Source organism: Convolutriloba macropyga, chromosome 5, assembly GCF_964194025.1.
Source record: "Convolutriloba macropyga chromosome 5, txConMacr16.3, whole genome shotgun sequence".
NCBI lineage: Eukaryota > Metazoa > Xenacoelomorpha > Acoela > Convolutidae > Convolutriloba > Convolutriloba macropyga.
The window spans coordinates 67189240-67208044 of NC_134472.1; the positions used below are offsets into that span (position 1 = coordinate 67189240).

The window sequence follows — 18805 nt, forward strand, 5'->3', positions numbered from 1 at the left end:
AAAGCTCGATTGGGATTGAAACAGAAAACAAAAATACCAATAGGGCACTTTCTCGGGCGTCAAAATGATTTCTAACTCGATAAGCAGCTTGAGAAATATTGCCGAATTGTTAGAAAAAGCAAATATTTCAACGTCTAAAAACCTAATCTTGAAAATAATTAGCAATCAATCTGACAAACTTTGCCAAGCTAATGCTATATGACTCAATGACCGGATTATGTCGTTTCTTTTTATTGAGCAATTTTGACTTTGCCCGTACTTACTATATTGAAAAGGTTTATGGAATGAATTCTATTCAGTTTCAGGGGTAAATCAGTAGGTGTGCATGAAATGTTGACTTGTGTAAGAAAATCGAGAGTGAAAGGGAAAGGCAATTAATAAGAGAGCCTAAATGGAACGCTGTCAATTTCGCGGCTTTGAAAACGCTGAAGATGCCAAATCACCTGTAGTCCGAGAGCAATTCGCCTGACCTGTTATATTTGTAAACTGTCATTTTTTTGCAAATTTTTTTACTAGCTGATTTTCGATTTACTGTTCCATCTCGATTTCTAGAAATTCACGCAACTTAATTTTGTTCATTCACTATTTGAAGCAGTTTAACTCAAAGCGTTCGAGCCAATCGTTCGAGAGCAATTCGTCCGATTTTAATCAGGTGCTTTTTTCAGCAGGTTTTTTCTGCAGGTTGAAATTATGCTTGAACACAAAATCTATAATGAAGACCCAACTCATCTTCTTTACATTCCTGGAACTAATTTGCGGTTGCGGAAAAAAAAACCCACTTCATTTTTGATAGGAAATAAACCCCCACGGAAATAAACCCCCATGGAAATAAACCCCCACTTTTATATTAAAGAGCTGCGCATTTAACGCGTTTGGCCATGTCTCGAGGGCCACGGCCATGCTTCAGCAGCCCGTGGGACTTGATATGAAATTATCACGACCGAACAAATTATCACGACCGAAATTCAGTTTTAAAATGGGGGTTTATTTCCGTGGGGGTTATTTTACGTGGGAGTTTATTTCCAATCTAAAGTTTAGTGGGTTTTTTTTCCGTGGGGGTTTATTTCCTAGACCCCTAATTTGGGGGGAGTAGTTAGCTTTTTGGAATTATTTTTTGGGACTGTTCTGTCTGAAAAACTTTGTGTCATAGGAATAAAAGATTGCAATATATGGCTTAATCAAGGCTCATAATGTAGATGAAAGTGCCATTCGTGCAGATAATGGAGTAAGAAAGGTTCAGATTGATACAGATGAGTGAAGACAAAATGAGTAAAGATGACCGACAAGTTGATTAAAGACCAACTCGAGATGGATCCAAAGATAGAATATTGAGTTCACAGCACAAAAGTAGCACCGATATACTTGAATACATTTGGGGACAACCTTTGAGGCTTTCAATGAGGACATTCTAAGGTTTTTAATATTGGTTCAGTGGACTGCTTTTATTAGCAAAAAAAGCACCAGGCAGAAAGGACGGATTTTATCGACAAAACCAAAGCAAACTCTACATTTAGCTATCATGAAATGATACCAACAACCAGTTTGATAGCGTCGGTATAGGCTACCAAATTCAGATTCGTGGATGACAAGAAAGCAGAAATTGAAAGAAAGGGTGGCCATCTCCAAGTCCAGCAAGAAAATGACCCAAGTGTCAGTAACAGTAATAACGCTGATGCTGCAATGTTACTGAAACAGACTGATATGGTCACGGCTTCTAATTGCTAAGAAGTCCTGGGCATATTTAAAAGCGCAACCAAAAACTAACTCCATTGACAGAGGCAGAAACTGATTGTTTTGATAGATGTTCTCGAGAACCAAGGTTTTTTTGATCAACCATTATACCAATACTGATAGTTGTGAGCTCATCGAAATCAGAAATCATGTAACCAGAGATTGCAGTGGTCTCGATGGTATCGTCGTCTTGATTACATCGAGAGAACTGAATCAGCAAGGATGTAAACACAAGACTACCTCACGAAAATATCGAGAGATGAAGCATTAGAGAACAGGACTGTCACTAGACCTAGACAGGTCGCATGCCCACAAGATGTCTAAGCTGTTCGAATATGAGGAAAGTCACAATTGTATGTGGACCTATTCGCATCCAGTTGGGAATGAAGCCTTTGTACAGACCCAGAAAGCCCTCAGCTGAGAAACTTTTCAAGATGCAGTCCAGGCTGGAAGAGTAAACTGAGCCTAAATATAATAACTGTTTCTAATTAAGAGCAGCTACCAATATTAGCAGAGTCTGCGACAACGTATAATTTGCTAACCACATAAAAGATGTATATCATTGTAGCAACAAATGAAAACCAATACAATTAATGTATATTAATAATTTACAAGAATATTTAACAAAATGTGTACTACCTATATCTTTTAATTGACATGTAAAAAAGATAAATACAAAGTCGATTAAAACATACCCGACAAATTGCCGGAAAATAGCCATTGATACCCATAACCCCGATTGGGATAGATAGAGCAGAAATAAAATGGAAAATCATTTTTGTACAAAAAAAAAATAAAGTTCAACTTATTTTGCTGTCGTTTTGTAGTTGGAGATATTAGTGTTTCTTAATAAGAGGATACAGGGAATTAATACCAAACAGGCATTAGAGATGGTAAGTAAGACTTATAAGAACAAAGTTCAAGTAGCGGACATCTAAAATTGAGCTTTATGGGTTTATCCCTTTACTATTTTTGATTTCGTTTTTCGAAACTGACTCTGTTGATTATAGATCATTTTGCCGAGCTATTGCTGCTCAAAAACACTTTGAGCAGAACGAGAGATGAGTGAAACCAGCCAAGAGAAGTAAAAAAAGATTTCACGCAAAATGTTGAACAAGCTGAACTACGAAAAAAACAATTGTTTCCTCCACGAAGTAAAAAAACAACGCAGGACAAGTTTTGCCGTACAATTTTTATAAACTAAACAAAAACCTAGGAACAGATATGACAAGGAACTTTAGTTCGAATTCAAAGAGAAAAATTAGATAAGAAACTGTCATGCAGTTAGGATATTAAAAATATGCTCACAAAATCTAAGGGAAGCTATTCTAGGCTGATAAACTTCCTTAATTTGAAAAAAAGACAAAAAGCTGAAGAAATTGACAAAAGTTATATTTGTTTGTCAATTTTCTCAACAAAAAATACATTTTACCAATGCTACTGTACGAGCAATATGCGTCTATTCAAATCCCAATTAAATGGGCCAATAATCCCCAAAATAGCAAAAAAAATTTGAAAAAATAGCAGAAAAACCTCCAAATTAGCAAAAAAAAACAATCAATTTAACCACGGAAACACCAAAGCGCATCAAAATCGACCCAAAATCATAATGAAAACAAATGAACTGTTTGAGAATTCCGCACATGAACAAAATAATATTTGACTTAACTTTCATACCTTTATTTTTCCCTCTGTTTCAAAAGAAGGCATGAACAAAATATCTAATCTATTTTCTTCACTCTTCGAATTTTTCCATTAGGACAACTTTTTCGATTCTGCCACCAGAATTTTTCTTCCCGTTTTTGCTCGCTCTCATATAAAAAATCAAAAACGACTCTTGGAGTTATAAAAACAAAACCGATTATCGTCGGGCTAATTGCTCTCAAACGACGGTCGAGCAGTTGGCTTCGTCAGCAGCTAGCCACCTCAAGGCACTACCTCTTTATCCCGTTTCTGACGACAAAAGTCAAATGGGCCAGACAAAAAATCGGCCAAGTGAAAAATTGCATAACAGACAAACAGGATTAATATATTTGCCACAAATTGCTTTTGAGAGCAATTAGCAATGATTTCCTAAAAAGTTCCTGTTAGGATATTCATAATAAAAAACAATTCTATAACTCATTGTTAAGGAGGATCAGAGATGATGACATTACGCCACATAACAGCAGCTGCAGTGCGGCATCAACAGAGAGAGAGAGAGAGAGAGAGAGAGAGAGAGAGAGAGAGAGGGAGAGAGAGAGAGAGATAAAAGGTGAATGAGAAAGAGAAGGAACGGAACTCTAACCGACAGAGAGAGAAAGGGAGCTGGAACATTTTCCATGAGATTCAACCTGCAAATTCTAGTTTTTTAGCCTTGTTAGTAAAAATCCTATAGAAAAAACTGAAAAAGGCAAAATTAAAAAAGTTTTCAACTTCGCAGTAAAAAAAGTTTAAAACCATTTTTTGTCTCGAAAGTTTTGTAATGTAATCCATCTCCAAGACTTGAACAATTTCGTTGGCCAGTAATGGTCGTTAAACTCAGAAAACGATTAAAATATTTTAACATTTTCAAAAAAATTGCAAGATTTTCAAGATATTTATATCTTAAGAGCCATTTCATTTTCTCAAGAGAATATCCGATATCCCTGTATCAAGATTGAAATAGTTTCAAAGGCTCATAAAGATCCATACACTTGGAAAATAAAAATTTTCAAAATTTGAAAAACTGGAGTCATAAAAAATGTTGATCACCATCACATTAACTCTAAAAACTATGAAACAGCTTATAATTAAACCTGGGAGGAGGTCCCAGGGTCTCTGCTGCCAGAAAAACAAAAAAGAAAAAATTGCAAATAATTTAAAAAATTGCTTACATTCGATATTAAAATCTTGAAGAACATTCCATTACATCAATAAACTATGCAGTAACATATTATGGAACTTTAGAGGAAGTTCCGTGGCTCTTGAGCCTAGAGAAACCTAAAAAATGACAGAACTTCAAATTAAGATAATTCAAACATTTCTTTGGAAAATTGATTCAATTCGTGATATTAAAATCTTGAAAAACATTCCATTACAATTATATACTATACAGTTACTTATTATCAAACCCTAGAGGAGGTTCATTGGTTTTTGAGGCTGGAGAACCCTAAAAAAATGACAAAAAACTCAAAAAACTTGAATTTTTATGTAATAATAATTCATGAATAATTTGTTAAATCAAAGAGTTGAAAACAATTCCATGTCCAATAAAATTTTTATAGTAATTTTTTTATCAAACCGTTAATGAGGATTTATTCCCTGAGGTTGAAAAAACCTGAATAAGGACAAGAAATCTCAAAAAATTGGAAAAATTGTAAGTTTTGTCAAAAAACTGCGAAATTCGTGCTGTTAAAATCTTTTAAAAAACATTTTCTGACCCTTGAGTCTCAAAAAACATGAATAATGACCATAAATGTCAAAAGACTGAAAAAAATGTCAAAAATACGCTAAAATTCGTGATGTTAAAGTCTCGCAAGACATCCCATTTAATCTAGAAATTATACAGTAACCTATTGTCAAATCCTCGAGGAGGTTCTTTGGCTCTCGAAGCTGAAAAAATCTAAAAAACGACACAAATTTTCTTCAGAAACTTGAAAAGCAAGTTCTATAAAAAAAATTGCTAAAATTTGTGACACTAAAAAGTTGAAAAACTACTCCATGGCCAATAAAATTTTGTCATTAGCTTATTATCGAACCCCTTAGGATATTTTCTGGCCCCCGGGGTCTGGAAAGACCTGAATAAAGAAAAATAATATCAAAAAACTTGAAAATTCACATTTTAGCAAAAAATGCAAAAATTTGTGATGTTAAAATGTTGAAACCATTCCATTACAACTAGAAACTACGCAGTAACCTATTAAAACTGCTGATAAAAATCGAAAAATGTCAAAAATTTTCAAAAAGCTTGAAAAAAATTGCAAAATAGTATAAATTTGCTTTTTTAGCATGCGGTTGTTCGTCAGTAGCTAGCCACGGAGGAGGGGGCAACAATGGGTTGGGGGCAATAGTGGGGATGGGGGTCAACAGTGGGGGTGTCTTCAACCTCTAAAAACCGCCCTTCACACCATAAGTTTAAGTATAAGTCTCCAAAACAGATTGAGCTGAAACTCCAAAGGCTCTAAGAGCACTTCAAGCCCGCTGGGCACTACCTGTTTCTCCCATTTTTGAGGACGAAAAGTCAAAAGCGTTAGACGAAAAAGTGCTAGACGAAAAATCGGTCAAGCGAAAAATCGCATAAAAAAGACCGACAGGACTCATGTAATTGCTACAAACTTCGTTTGAGAGCAATTAAAAACAGGATTGCAATAACTCCTCTTCGAGTCGTAAAAACGAAACTCCTTTCTACTGGAGTCACTGGACTTTAGCATAATTGGAGCCACCGTGGTAGCACTAACTCCGATGTATCTGTCGCATGTAGCGTGTCTTCACAACGTCAACCGGTGAGGTGGTAGCTGCAGAAGCCAGACCAGCAATCATGGATGCTGTGACATGCAGATCCAGTCCTTCACCCTTGAACCAGCCCCAATTGAGGAGGGTGTGCTTCACGTGGTCATACGTCGGGATCTGAACACATATCGACATGAATTCTATATATAAACTGAAGGATTCTTGAAAAACTCAACTTATAATGATGCTATAATGGCTGGAAAAATTCACTCGAGGGCTTCAAATAACGCTGTAGAAAGTCAATGTATACCAAACCGTTCAGGATATTGTAGACTAGACCATTATTAAGATTTAAAGTAACAAAAAATTGAAACCATTTTCCGCGGAATTATCATTTGAGGAACATAATCATAACAAACTTAAAAAAAACTCGAACATAGCACAAAACAGACAGATCAATATCAAACAGAAAAAGAAAAGACAGGAAAACAGGCCACACACACTAAATTTATTTTAAGATTCAAAATTATCGAATAGAAGGGGTAAGAAGAATAGGGGGCAGTAAGGTGGGGGGTAGGAGGGCGGAAGTGTGCAACGTCGGAAGTGTTATGGTGTCAAAACTTCGAAAAGAACTTAAATAGAACCTCACCTTAAATAATACCACATTCAAAATTAGACGTCAATGTTTGAATAAGAAGAAGTCAAAGTTGAAGCAATCAACAGAGATGCTTCAGTTAACAAAAACTGGATCTTTTCCGTTTGTGCCCCCCCCCTCCAGATCTGAAAAGATCCCAAAAATATATAGCATAGTCGGAAGACTCCGAAATTGAATCAAAACATAAATCAACATAACACTTTTGGAAATCCTCAACAGACATCCAGGACTAATATTAATCACTGCAGAAGCGACTATGCGAACAATTACAAACTATAATTGTTACCAAGAAAAAACCGATCACGAATTACAATTTGGGCATTAAAATGCTGGGCTGATCATAGCTCTGCGCCACTGATCTCCGACTAGACTGATTTTGAGTACTCCGTTAAACTTTAGTTACTGAGTGAAGAAGTCATTTGTTAGTGAGGCACGTAACGCGTGACTAAAATGACTTCCTTAAGGTCAAAACGTATGAAGAATAGAAAATATAGCCGGAAGACTCCGGAATTAACTCCACGTAGAACTTAATTTACGCCCTAGCCTAAAAAATTGTCCAATTCACGATACCACTCAATTTGAAAAAAAAGTAAAGGAAACAAATTAGAAAGGAAAAGAAAAATATGAAAACATATTTATCGCAATTTTTACGTTTCCAATAAGAATTTTCGGTAACAGATTTTCTACTATACTCAATTTCTTTTCAATAAAACTGCACATGTTACGATACATACCCGGCAGATTGCTGGAAAAAAGCCGCCATTGATTATCATAAACCCGATTGCCATTAAAATTAAATGGAGAAAAATAAATTATCTTAAAGTGTGAACGATGTTGATGTTATTCTGCAGATAGCCATACTCCTTTTTCTTGATGAGGGCATTCGGAGGCTAGTATAAATACCAATAAGCATTAAAGATATTAATTAAAATCTATATTAACGAAGCTCAAAAGCATCTAAAATTGGGTTAATCCCGTTTCTGTTTTTGATTTGGTGTCTCGATCTGACTCTGTTAATTCTAGATTGTTTTACTGAGCGACTGCTCGAAAACAATTTGAACAGAGTGAGAGAAGAATGAAAATGGTCTAGAGAATTCGATAACATTTCACGCAAAATGTTGAAAAAGCTGTGAACTAAGGTAAAGTAAAACAAACTTTTATTCGACAAAATAAAAATTAGGGTCGCTATTATCAGCCAGCTGCGAATATGAGGGCGGATATATAAAAAAAACATAACAAACGATACATCTCCAAAAAAAACGAGAAAACCGAAGCAAAAAAAAAGAAAACAAAAGGACAAAATGTAAGAAACCTGCTAAATTTTTAAACAATATTCCCTACAACCTGTAGAGCAGCCTCGACGGGTGTTTTCAACAAAATTAAAAAAAACACTTTCTGTTCGTTTGTTGAGCAATCATGAGACACCCAAACGCACTGGAAAACACTTAGAACAAGAGAAAGAAGTAAAAACTACAACAAACTGCAGAATGGAATTATTTATTTGATCAAAAAATATGCAATCAATCCTTTGTTTTCACTCAGTAACAACAACCCTACAATCAACCTTTATTCAATAATTGAAAACGAAAAAAGACTATGAAAGTCAGGAAAAACAGTAGATAAAAATAAACTTGAAAAATTATGGAAAAATTGTTAAAATTTAGACTGTTTTCTTCAACTTAAACAAACTTCAAGTGATATTAACAAAATTAAAAGGACATGAAAACCCGAACAAAATATTACTTCCGACCAAAACTACCCCTGACACCAAAAAACTTGAAAATTCGTACAAAAACCGCTAAAAATGCGTCTGAAACGACGAAATCACAAGAAATAGCTAAAACAAGATTAAATATAAAGCTCTAACTCATGACTCCGATGAGTTCCAGAATTTAAAGTATTCATTCATAAGGCACTGAAAATTTACAACATCAGGAAGCTATGCAAATGTTGTCGCAACAAGGTTTGATCAAAAAATCAAGCAAACTTCATTTCTTGTACAAAAATATTCATAAAAAGCTATCCCAATTTCACAACAAACTATCGACAAAGATCCTGCAATCTTCTGTTAAAACATTGACCTACTTCACAATCGATAGAGTAGAGCAAAAAGTAAACAAAACATTCATTTGAAAAATGTTTGCTCACCGTTACTGAAAATTTACCTAACCTGTAAATACCTGCTCTTAGTATTATCATCCATCAAAACGCTTCAGGTTAAACAATCGAAAACGGAAAAAGATACCGAAGAGTACATAAAACGAAAGTAGGAAACTTCAAAGATAGACAAAAAGTGCCAACGCTTATTTAATTTTATCAGTTTTCCAGAACACAAAAGAATTTTGAAGGATATAAAACTGCTAACAATGCGCCCTTTAAAGGCAAAGTTAGCTCTATTGATTAAAAAATATAGACTTACGTTGGGCCACACGCTCTCAAAGGACTGGCAAGCGGTTGGCTTCGTCAGTAATTAGCTAAGGTTTAGGGAGGCCAACTTGAGATTAATTGAAAGCATCTGGGGTGAGCAGCGTACTTAGAGTCTAATAAGCCTAACAGCTCTAAGAAAACTTAATGCCCTCCGGTCGTTGCCTGTTGATCCCATCGCTCCCCTTCAAGTCATAACAAAAAAAAGATAGAATATTTACATTGATCCTCAGATCAGAATAACCAATACTCTTCTTTGAGTCATAACATATACCAGTACTCCTCTTCAAGTAGTAAAAACCAGTAGACAATCAATTCTCCTCTTCGCGTCTTAAAACCGTATATCTTTACAATATCGATACCCTCTACAAGTACGGGTCGCAAAAAAGTGCACCGAATTCCTCATCGAGATTAAAAATTCTTATTTAGCGTTAAGTTGGTTAATTTAAGGTTAGTTAAGGTAAGCATATGTGAGGAGGGGTTGAAATGCAATTGAAAGTTCTAAGTTGACTTCTCCTACATTTAAATTATTTTAATTATTGCCTATTCTGGCAGCCTGAGGTTTTTGGGTAAGCGATGACCAGATAATTGCTACATGCTTTGCTTGAGAGCAATTAAAATGAATTCCAGTTTTTGCATTGAGAATTGTGCCTTTCGGCTTATACGAGGAGACCTTAGTCATCAGAAAAAACATTATGCCACTACAAAGTTGTAAAAACTTCAAATGCAAGCGATCATTTTCTACCGGGTAAAAGGAAACAGTTGCCAGAGGCATCTAGCTAAACTTTCCAGCCAAGAGTGCTCAGATGTTCAGAAGTGGCGTTGCAACGTGGAACGAAATCAAATTGTAGACTAACTTGGGTGGCAGTGAGAATTGTAGCCCTTAGTACCGTAGGTCCCACTCCTCTGTAGAGAGCTGTCACGCCACCCTCTGTGTATATACTTCTAAAGGCACCTAAAGTGCTCGTATACACGGGTGTTCCATTGGTAGATGAGATAGTTGCAGTATTGGCACTTGGTTTGCTACTGCTTGTGCATGCTTGCATTCTGACTTTTACCAGGTCAGTGGGTGTAGCGATAGAACTTCCAATTGCACCTGAATCATGGCCACACCATACAAAATTCGGGTCCTTCCCATTACAGCCCCTCTCCCCCCCCCCCCCCCAAACGGAGTTATAAAACATTAAGAAATTATAAGTATTATGGTATAATTACCATGATTGGGGGCTATAGGTTATATGAGCAATAATCTGGGGGGGGGGGGGGGGGGGGGGGTTGGTATGAAAGACCCCAAAAATCATTACACCAAAGCACAGATATCAAAAAGAAGAACGTTAGTAGCAGTGGATCGATAAGTTCACTAGGGCTTCAACTGATGTGATTAGATCATACAGTGTGATAACAAAAAGGTACGTACATCTGAGGATTTTTTAAAGACCATTTATGAGGTTATTACAACTTATAACCATGGTTACAATCTAGTTACAAAACATTTACAAACGCACCGGCAACATTGTTTTGCGAACTTTGCGCTAAGCAAATGGTGAAAAAAAAAATAGAACATAACTGGCTAATAAATTGCTGTCGAACGACTGATGAAGACTTGATTTTATTATTATAGCGTTCTTCAGATTATATCTTTCAAAAGGTAAAAATCAAACCAGTTTCGGTGTACTTTTATTTCACTTTTAGTAGTAAATTGAAGCCCATTGACTTCCGCTGCTATATTGAATGAGGCAGCAATTTATTTCATGAAGAAATCAAGAAGTCAATCGTGAGAATTCAATCAAGAAGTCACTATAAAAATCAAAGCGATCAAACAAAAATTTTGCAGAAAAAAGACATACGATTAAAATTATTGCTTAAAACTTATTTCAAAAGCAAATTATAATTAGCCAGCTCGCATATTAAATAAATGGATTCACATTAAATAAATACAGAAGAGACTATCTATACTGTATTTATAAAACAAAAACCGACTAACGTCAGAAAAATTGCTCTCGAATGACAGGCGGCGCAATTTAATTCGGGGGCTGTGGCCCCGATAAAAATTTTCCTTATGGTGCGAAAGCATCAGTCGACGGTAGCATTCGAACTCCGGCCTCCCGAGTCCGATTACGTCTCCTAGAGGGAGGTAATAACCACTCAGTGAATTATCATGTCTTTGCCATCGAGTCTCTAACAATCGGTTTTGCTTGAACAACATACGGAGTGAGAGCAATTGAAATCATTCAAAAATCAAGAAGTGCGTGAAAAGGCCACTTGAGAAGTAAACGATAATTCCAAAAGAAACGGTCAAGCAAAAAATTTGCATTAAAAAAGACCCACGTTTACAATGATTGCTTCTCATTCGAGCCACTAAAAACAGCTTTTGTGTTCCTCTCAGAGCATTTGTTTATCATTCTTGGTAGGGAGGATCTTCTCCAAGTAATTACTCAAAAACATACAATAAGTTGAATTAAAGATAACCGACTAACGTCGGGAGGTCGGGAGAATTTGTATCACGCAAAACCAAAATGTCAAGAGAGTAAAAGTCATTTGAAAATTCAAAACGGTCAGGTGAAAATTTTGAATGAAAAAGACACACACGTTTACAATAATTGCATGAAACTTCGTTCGAGAGCAATTAATCAGATAGCTTCACTTAAAATGAAGTCGAGACCTGAAACATGAGCAAACATGTTAGATACCCGGTCTGCTGAAAAAAATCCCTCTACTTTTTCAGATCATTCTTAATGAGCAAAACGTCCAGATAATTTCTGAATGCGCTCAATTGAAATCAATAGAAAAATAAAAAAAGTCAAGCGTGAAAAAGGGACTCGAGAAGTGAAGCCGAAACAAATTTCAGAAGAAAACGCACAAGCAAAAATTTTTCATAATTCTCAATAATAACTTAAAACAAGATCAATTAAAAATGAGAACGAGAGAATAAAATTTTCCACAATTCTCAATAATAACTTAAAACAAGATCAATTAAAAATGAGAACGAGAGAATAAGGGTTCCAACAAATTAGACCGTTTTACAAATGTTGCAAATTTTCTCACCAGATGCAGCACCCGCGCATATTTTCTTCCACAATGGAGTGTGAGAGGGATCAGTGGCTCCCATTAGTCTCTTCATAGGTTCATAGGCACCCAATCTGATTGTACTGTAGCTACCTTCACGCATCAAAGAGGCTGGCAAACTAAAATCATGTTAGCAGAAGTCAATCAGGTATAACTAATAATAACTATTTGGGTCATCGTGTTTTTTTCTCTGAGGAATGCTCGAAATAGACCTGATTAGAGCAGATAGGCTGTAAGATACGCATAAAAATGCGCGAAAATACGAATTTTTCAATGTTCATCGAAGTCACACTGGACAAATAGACAAAAGATACTGATCATACAAACGGAGGTGATCACGCAAACCGAGACGTACGGAAACATACGATCGTTGCGGTGCTAATTCTTCATTTTAACAATCTATCCAAACATTATCACCAACCAAATAGATAATAATTTGCATCACAAGCTTTTTATATTAGCGGGGGGTGGGAGTAAGTTAAAAGTAATTACTCACCCTTTGTACAGTCCCCTAATTCCCTCGTCTCTCACAATAGAGACAATGCCTCTTATCATGCCTTTGTAGTACCTCTGGTCACTTGTATTCAATTTAGCACCTCCAGCTGATTGGCTGGTCACTTTTGTGCTTCTTAGTTCATTGTCAAGTTGCAGTCTGATCTTGATAACATCAATTGGGTTAGTTACTGAAGCATAAACAAAAAAAAACAAAACAGTCTAAAGCCAGAGGAATTGCCATCCAGGGCCTCCAACGACAGGAGGGGTTTGATTTTATCCCACTTCAGCACGGAGGCACCGCTTTAGAACAAAAATTTAAAATTTCAGGGTTTTGTCTTGTTAAGCAGTTCTAAACGTTTCTGTCAAAAAAATGGACTAACACTAAGAAAAAGTAAAATAAGCAACCATTTAAATGGCCAAAAAAAGAAAAGTAAAAAACTAAACTAAAAAAAATGGCCAATAAAAAATTAATTTACAAAATAATGTAAAAATATTGTTTAGTACGGAAAACCTGAATAATTTCTCGTTCCTAACTTTTTTTGTTCCGAACCTTCTTGAGGGGGTGTGGGAGGAACTTTATACTCAACAACTGGTTTTTTTGTTGTTCAGACAATTTTGACCAATCGATATATTCATCGTAGTGTTGTGAGTGGTATCATTAAAAAGCCCGTCCAGCGTAGAATAAAGAATCAAAAAGATTTTTGTGTATTTCGTTTTCTAGAGCGAGTTATCGTGCTATTAATTGTTGTGCATATTAGACCGATTTGCGTTATTTTCAATAAGATTTTCCGGAATTTTTGCCTAAAATTTCGTCAATTTTGCTAGAACATGTTAAATGGTTAACAATAACACTGTTGATATTATTTTAGAGACCACATAGTCTTGTTGACTAATTTGATTAAAATTTTTCGACTAAAATTTAGGCTAAATATTTCAAAACTTTGAAAAAGCATTTTTAATCAAAAATTAACCGAAATAGGTTTCTTTAGTCCACTTTAAATTTCCCGAAAAAACACACCCATAAACAACTAACACAACCTTTGTCAATTGCAAAGGGAACTAGTTCCATTTTCATTTCCATTGAAAGTAGTCTGAAATTAAAATTCTGCCAATTTTTGCTAAGTTCATCAAAATTAAATGCTCCATGATTATCAAGAACACAGCATTTAATTTTCATCTTTTAACAAAAAATTATTTAGAATTAAACGATTCAAAACAATTGAAAGTTCATAGTGGACAAACAGCAATAGCGAGGTTGATTTTGGTCCAATTTTGGACAGTTACAATCCAATAATAATTCAGATTGTAATCAGTCATTCTGAAAGTTCGATTTTTTATGTTAATTAAAGAACAGAACAATTCAAATCAAGGCTCACTGTGGATAGGTCAAATTGGCTTCCTATGCAGTTCCAAATCAATGTATCTAGTTTTCTTACTCGAAAGATTATGGACGTTTTTACTTTTAAAAATTTTTTGTTTTTAAATAAACAATGGCTTACTGAACCTTGCCACTATTTTTCATTTAATTTGGTCAAATTGTAGCTTAGTGTCAGCAAAGAGATAATACTCCTTCCTGCTCTTCTTTCTACTAGATTTAAACTATTTTGCAGTTTTACGCGTCAAGTTACGGTTTTAAGGCTTTGATATTGCTAGATTTCAAATTGTTGTTTATTTTTAGGCATTGGCCCATTTTTCACACTTTTTTCTCCTCTTGTCACATTATCAAATTTTTGACAGTTACATATTACAAAATTGACGTTCAAAATAAGACAAAATTGAACATATAAAAGTCTTTAAAAGCATAGGTTATGGTTTTAACGGCTTCGACACCCCTTTCTCGAAGAATTTAATTGAATTTTTCACATTTGTCTCAAATGTAGTTTTCATTTTGTCTTTTAGTCGTATGAAATTTCCTAAACATTGAAAGGTCTCAATGGCTTTTTATTGAGGAATAAATTAGCCCAAAATCTGATTCGATTAGATAACTGATGGCTTTCATGACATTGAAAACAATTGTTTTCAAAAATAAAAAGGCTTTTCAGCTTCGCATTTTTGTTCTTTTTGTCAACTTGTTACCTATTCTCATTGTAAAGTTCACAAATGATTTTATCGGCCTCAAGGGAAGATGCAAGTGTACATAATCTGATGTCTTCAAAGAATTTGTCATCAATATACTGGCTTCGACACGGGTTTTTTGCAAAAAAAAAAGTAAACTAAGTTTTGACTTCGATCAAAATTTGACCATGTGTTTGTAGACAAAACAAATTCTCAATAATTACAGTTCTCAAGTGCTTCCTTTGGAAAAACATGAACCTATTTAATTATTTCCTTTTGTAAATAATGGCTTTCATGAATTGTTTTCGAAAAAAAAGTATTACTAAATTTTGCTGTTTTCTCTTTTTTTACTACTTCTTACTTACTCTCATTAATGAAAGGTCGCATAAAACATTTTTACCGTTCAAGCAAGGCTCAATTGAACATATCTTGTGTGGCAAAATCTGGCTTTACGGCTTCGACAGCATTTTCTCGTAAATTTTAATTGAATTTTTGTTTGTTGTCTCTTTGTTGTTCTCCTTGTAACCGCACAAAAAAACTGGAAAATAAATTCTTAATGCCCGCATATAGAAGCATATGTGATCATAAACATGTTGGTTATTTTAAATTGCTATATAATCGTTTTCATTACTTGGAAATTAATTGTTTTTAAAAATGTAAGTCAACTTTTTATTACAGTTTTTCTTGTTATTTTTTGTCTAATTGTTACCGATCTTTATTATGAAGTGTTCCCATATCTTTTCTAGTGAACTACAAGTTATTTTGATTAGTTTCAATTTTATCTCACACTATTTTGACTTGTTAATATGTTCTTTTTTTAAAAAAAAATGGACAAAGTTTTGGATATAATTAATGTTAGTTGTTATTGTGGTTTGATTTTGTTGTTCGTCTTGACTTCTTTTCTTAAGAATGGCTGATGTTATCAATCTAATGTGGCATTTTTACTCCACTGAGTTATTTGATTTGGAGGCGATCTTTTTGTTCATGCGCAGTTCTTTTTGAAAAGTACCGCTCCTCACTTGGTAGACATTTATGCCAAAAATGTCGATGCGAGCGGGGTCGGAACTTTATGTGCGAACGCACATGACTTTTTCTAAAAAGAAATTATTAATTGAATTGATCAAAATTAGAATCATAATGTCTGAATTTAGAATCAGTATTTAAAGAAACTGAAGTAAAATAGAGAAATTGGGAAACTTGAAAATCCCGTTAAATCTGAAAAAATTCAATTATCCAGAGCTCATTATTTGCAAAAAAATCTCATTTAAACAGTTTTATTGTTTTAAATGAAGCAAGGAAAACCTCTCTGGCAGATATACATCATATACATGAAACTTCAGAACTCAAATCTCGCTACCCCATTAATACCATATTGACAAGAGATCAAACAGAATGAAAGTTCTAAAAGGTATTCACTCCAATTAAAAGTTTAAACATTTTCATTTAGACCTGTTTGATCTTCAAAGAGAGAGAGAGAGAGAGAGAGAGAGAGAGAGAGAGAGACTACAGGCTGAAGAGATTCCGACAGGTTGAATGCATCTCAAGAATACCAGTGCAACAAATGACGCTATTTACTTTATCGCTGTCGAGAAACAAATTTGTTCTACAGAAAGGGACGGTGCATCAAAGGGACGGTCGGTCGAATTGCTTTGATACGACAGCCACAGGGACGTGGCTCGGGGTCAATAGTGCCTCACGTTAGCCGGGAGGGTGTATAATGTCACTAAGGTGACTAAACTGTTGGCGATAGAACCAAGAATTTTTAAAGTGAAACCAATTTTTGCGCATTTTTGATTTAAATTTCAGTCGTAACTGCTCCAAACTGAGTGAGCGACCTAAAATCTGTATGAGAGCCATTCAGATCACGCAAAATAACAAATTTCCAGTCGTTTGGGCTATATTATTCAGTTAAAACCAGTTGACAAGGCTATACAGGAAACAACCGCTCAATAATTTGCTAGCTGCCCGTACTTTGGTCTCAGAGCATTTCAGTGCTGAACCATGGCAACACGGTAATTACAGCAATGAGTCAGGAGAATTATATTGAGCTTGACTTTTTTTCTCTTGACAGACTGACGGCATTGAGATAAAAAAAAGCTGTTTAAATCATCTGATCTGTGCATTAGTAATAACTGCATGTTTCTCCTCTGTGAAGAAGTAAGAACAGCCTGTTCATCCACTGTACAGGCTGGCTTGGTGTTTGTGTCATGTACAGAATATATTCAGAATTGTTTCACAAAAATAAATTTTCGAAAATCTCTCATGTTGGGGTGAAATCAAAATGGCCGCCCCCGATTATACTAATTTATAGAGCTGCCTGCTGAATTTTATGGAATATGCCGAATATTACGAGGAGAAGCAATGGAGAAGCGCAAAAGAAACATTGTGGGATACACAGATTAATCCCCACCCACCCACCCACCCACCCACTCACTCATCCCCCCCCCCCCAAAGTGCACTAGTTTCCACAATTGGTTCTATTAATCTCGGGAACAGTCGAAGTTTCCCAATTACATGTATATATAATTATGCATGTACAGATGAAAGCCAGGCAGCAATTACGCATGAGTAGATAGAAGCCAGGCGGTAATTACGCGCGAACAGATAAAAGCCAGGCGGTAATTACTAATGCTCATAGAGAGTCCTTCAGGTGTTACATATGTCAAGAAGGAAAACCGTCTGTATAAAATTATGCAAAGAAGTTGATCAGAATAACTCAAATGAATCACTTTGGAATTTGTCCTGTAATTTTTTAAAAGTGACGTGATCAAAAATCCAGAATGTAATTTTTAATGATTCAGTACTGATCTAGCATGACACTAGGATACGGGTGAATGCTACAGTTTAAAAAGTTAGGTAAAATGAAGTGACTGAAGACTAAAAATTTTGAAAAAAAAACATTATGCGGCAAGTATCGATTGGAGCCAAAATGCGCAAGGCAAAAGAATTGAAAAAAAAACATAGGGAAAAATCAGTTATTTTACTGCACAAGAAATTTTCCGATTATTCCTTTAAAAAGAGCACCATAATTTAAAAAATTAAGCTTTTGGATCAAAAAACAAAATTAGAAAACATGGCATATCAAAAACGCACACAAAAAAGGGCTCAGAAAATCAAAAGCAGTAATAAGCATAATCTAAACCGTCACAATTTTAAGTTCTTGTAGAAAATTCTAAGTAACTTTTGGATTTGAACAAAATAAATCTATAAACCTGCAAAATCCTGTATAAAATGCAAAGATAATTCTTTTTAAATTTCAAGGTTTTAAAAATTTTTTGTTTAAATTTTGTATGGCGTCCGCTTTCGATTTCGTAATTAAAATCCAACCTAAAAGTTTGAAAGCCTATCAATTTGCGAACCAGAACTAATACATTCATGCTTGTCACTTTTTGCTACGTATGCATATCCTAGCCTAACAAATTGGAAGTTCAAAGTAGTAACTAAGACACAAAAAAAACTTTTAGTTTATACCAAATATTGAAATTGTAACTTACTGCAAGCAGCTGACATGTTGGAGGTGCCAGCCAACATGAAGCGGACTAAATCGCTCTCGTTAGATTTCGCTGCCCCTGACATCGTTTTCATTAACTTGGTGTTGTAACTCGAGAAACTAACTCGCAATTAACTCAATGCAACCCAACAACAGTTGCGTTAGAGTTCATTGCAGTTCCTTACTGGGCTCATTTGTATTCCAATAGAAAAACAGACGAACAAACCAATCATTTTGAACCTGAAAATGATATCTTATTATTGCAAGGCTCCGATTCAGCTCTGGCAAATAAATTCAATTATTAAGACTGAACTCAAATAAATGCTTTTTCGTATTACTTAGAAGACTCATTTCGAATGAAAACAATTGAGATGAAATTAACGTCAGCCCTGTTGTGGTCAGAAGTAGTACTATAATTCGTTTATGTTGATTTCATCTCATTTTGGTGGAATTTCTTGTAATTTGTGAATGAACAATCC

The 18805-nt window shown here is 35.0% G+C and overlaps 2 protein-coding genes across 2 annotated transcripts in view; one reads left to right on the plus strand and one right to left on the minus strand.

The window, feature by feature from the left end:
- Positions 1–18805, plus strand: part of LOC142339577 (medium-chain specific acyl-CoA dehydrogenase, mitochondrial-like) — a 350806-nt gene that overhangs the window by 147112 nt on the left and 184889 nt on the right. The window lies entirely within an intron of this gene.
- Positions 988–18586, minus strand: LOC142340189 (mitochondrial substrate carrier family protein ucpB-like). The gene is made up of 6 exons (XM_075390693.1): positions 18331–18586; positions 12783–12969; positions 12266–12405; positions 10078–10316; positions 6150–6318; positions 988–2196 (listed from the first exon to the last, which is right to left on the minus strand). Exons 1-6 carry the CDS (start codon positions 18419–18421, stop codon positions 2024–2026), a joined length of 999 nt encoding a protein of 332 aa, XP_075246808.1. The 5' UTR covers positions 18422–18586; the 3' UTR covers positions 988–2023.

Excerpts from the sequence above, each read along its gene's own strand:
- LOC142340189 (XM_075390693.1), bottom strand. The coding sequence starts at position 18,421 with ATGAAAACGATGTCAGGGGCAGCGAAATCTAACGAGAGCGATTTAGTC. Across the intron at positions 12,406-12,782 it reads ATTAGGGGACTGTACAAAGG|TTTGCCAGCCTCTTTGATGC; the intron begins GTGAGTAATTAC and ends ACATGATTTTAG. Across the intron at positions 6,319-10,077 it reads CAATTCTCACTGCCACCCAA|ATCCCGACGTATGACCACGT; the intron begins GTTAGTCTACAA and ends ATATGTGTTCAG.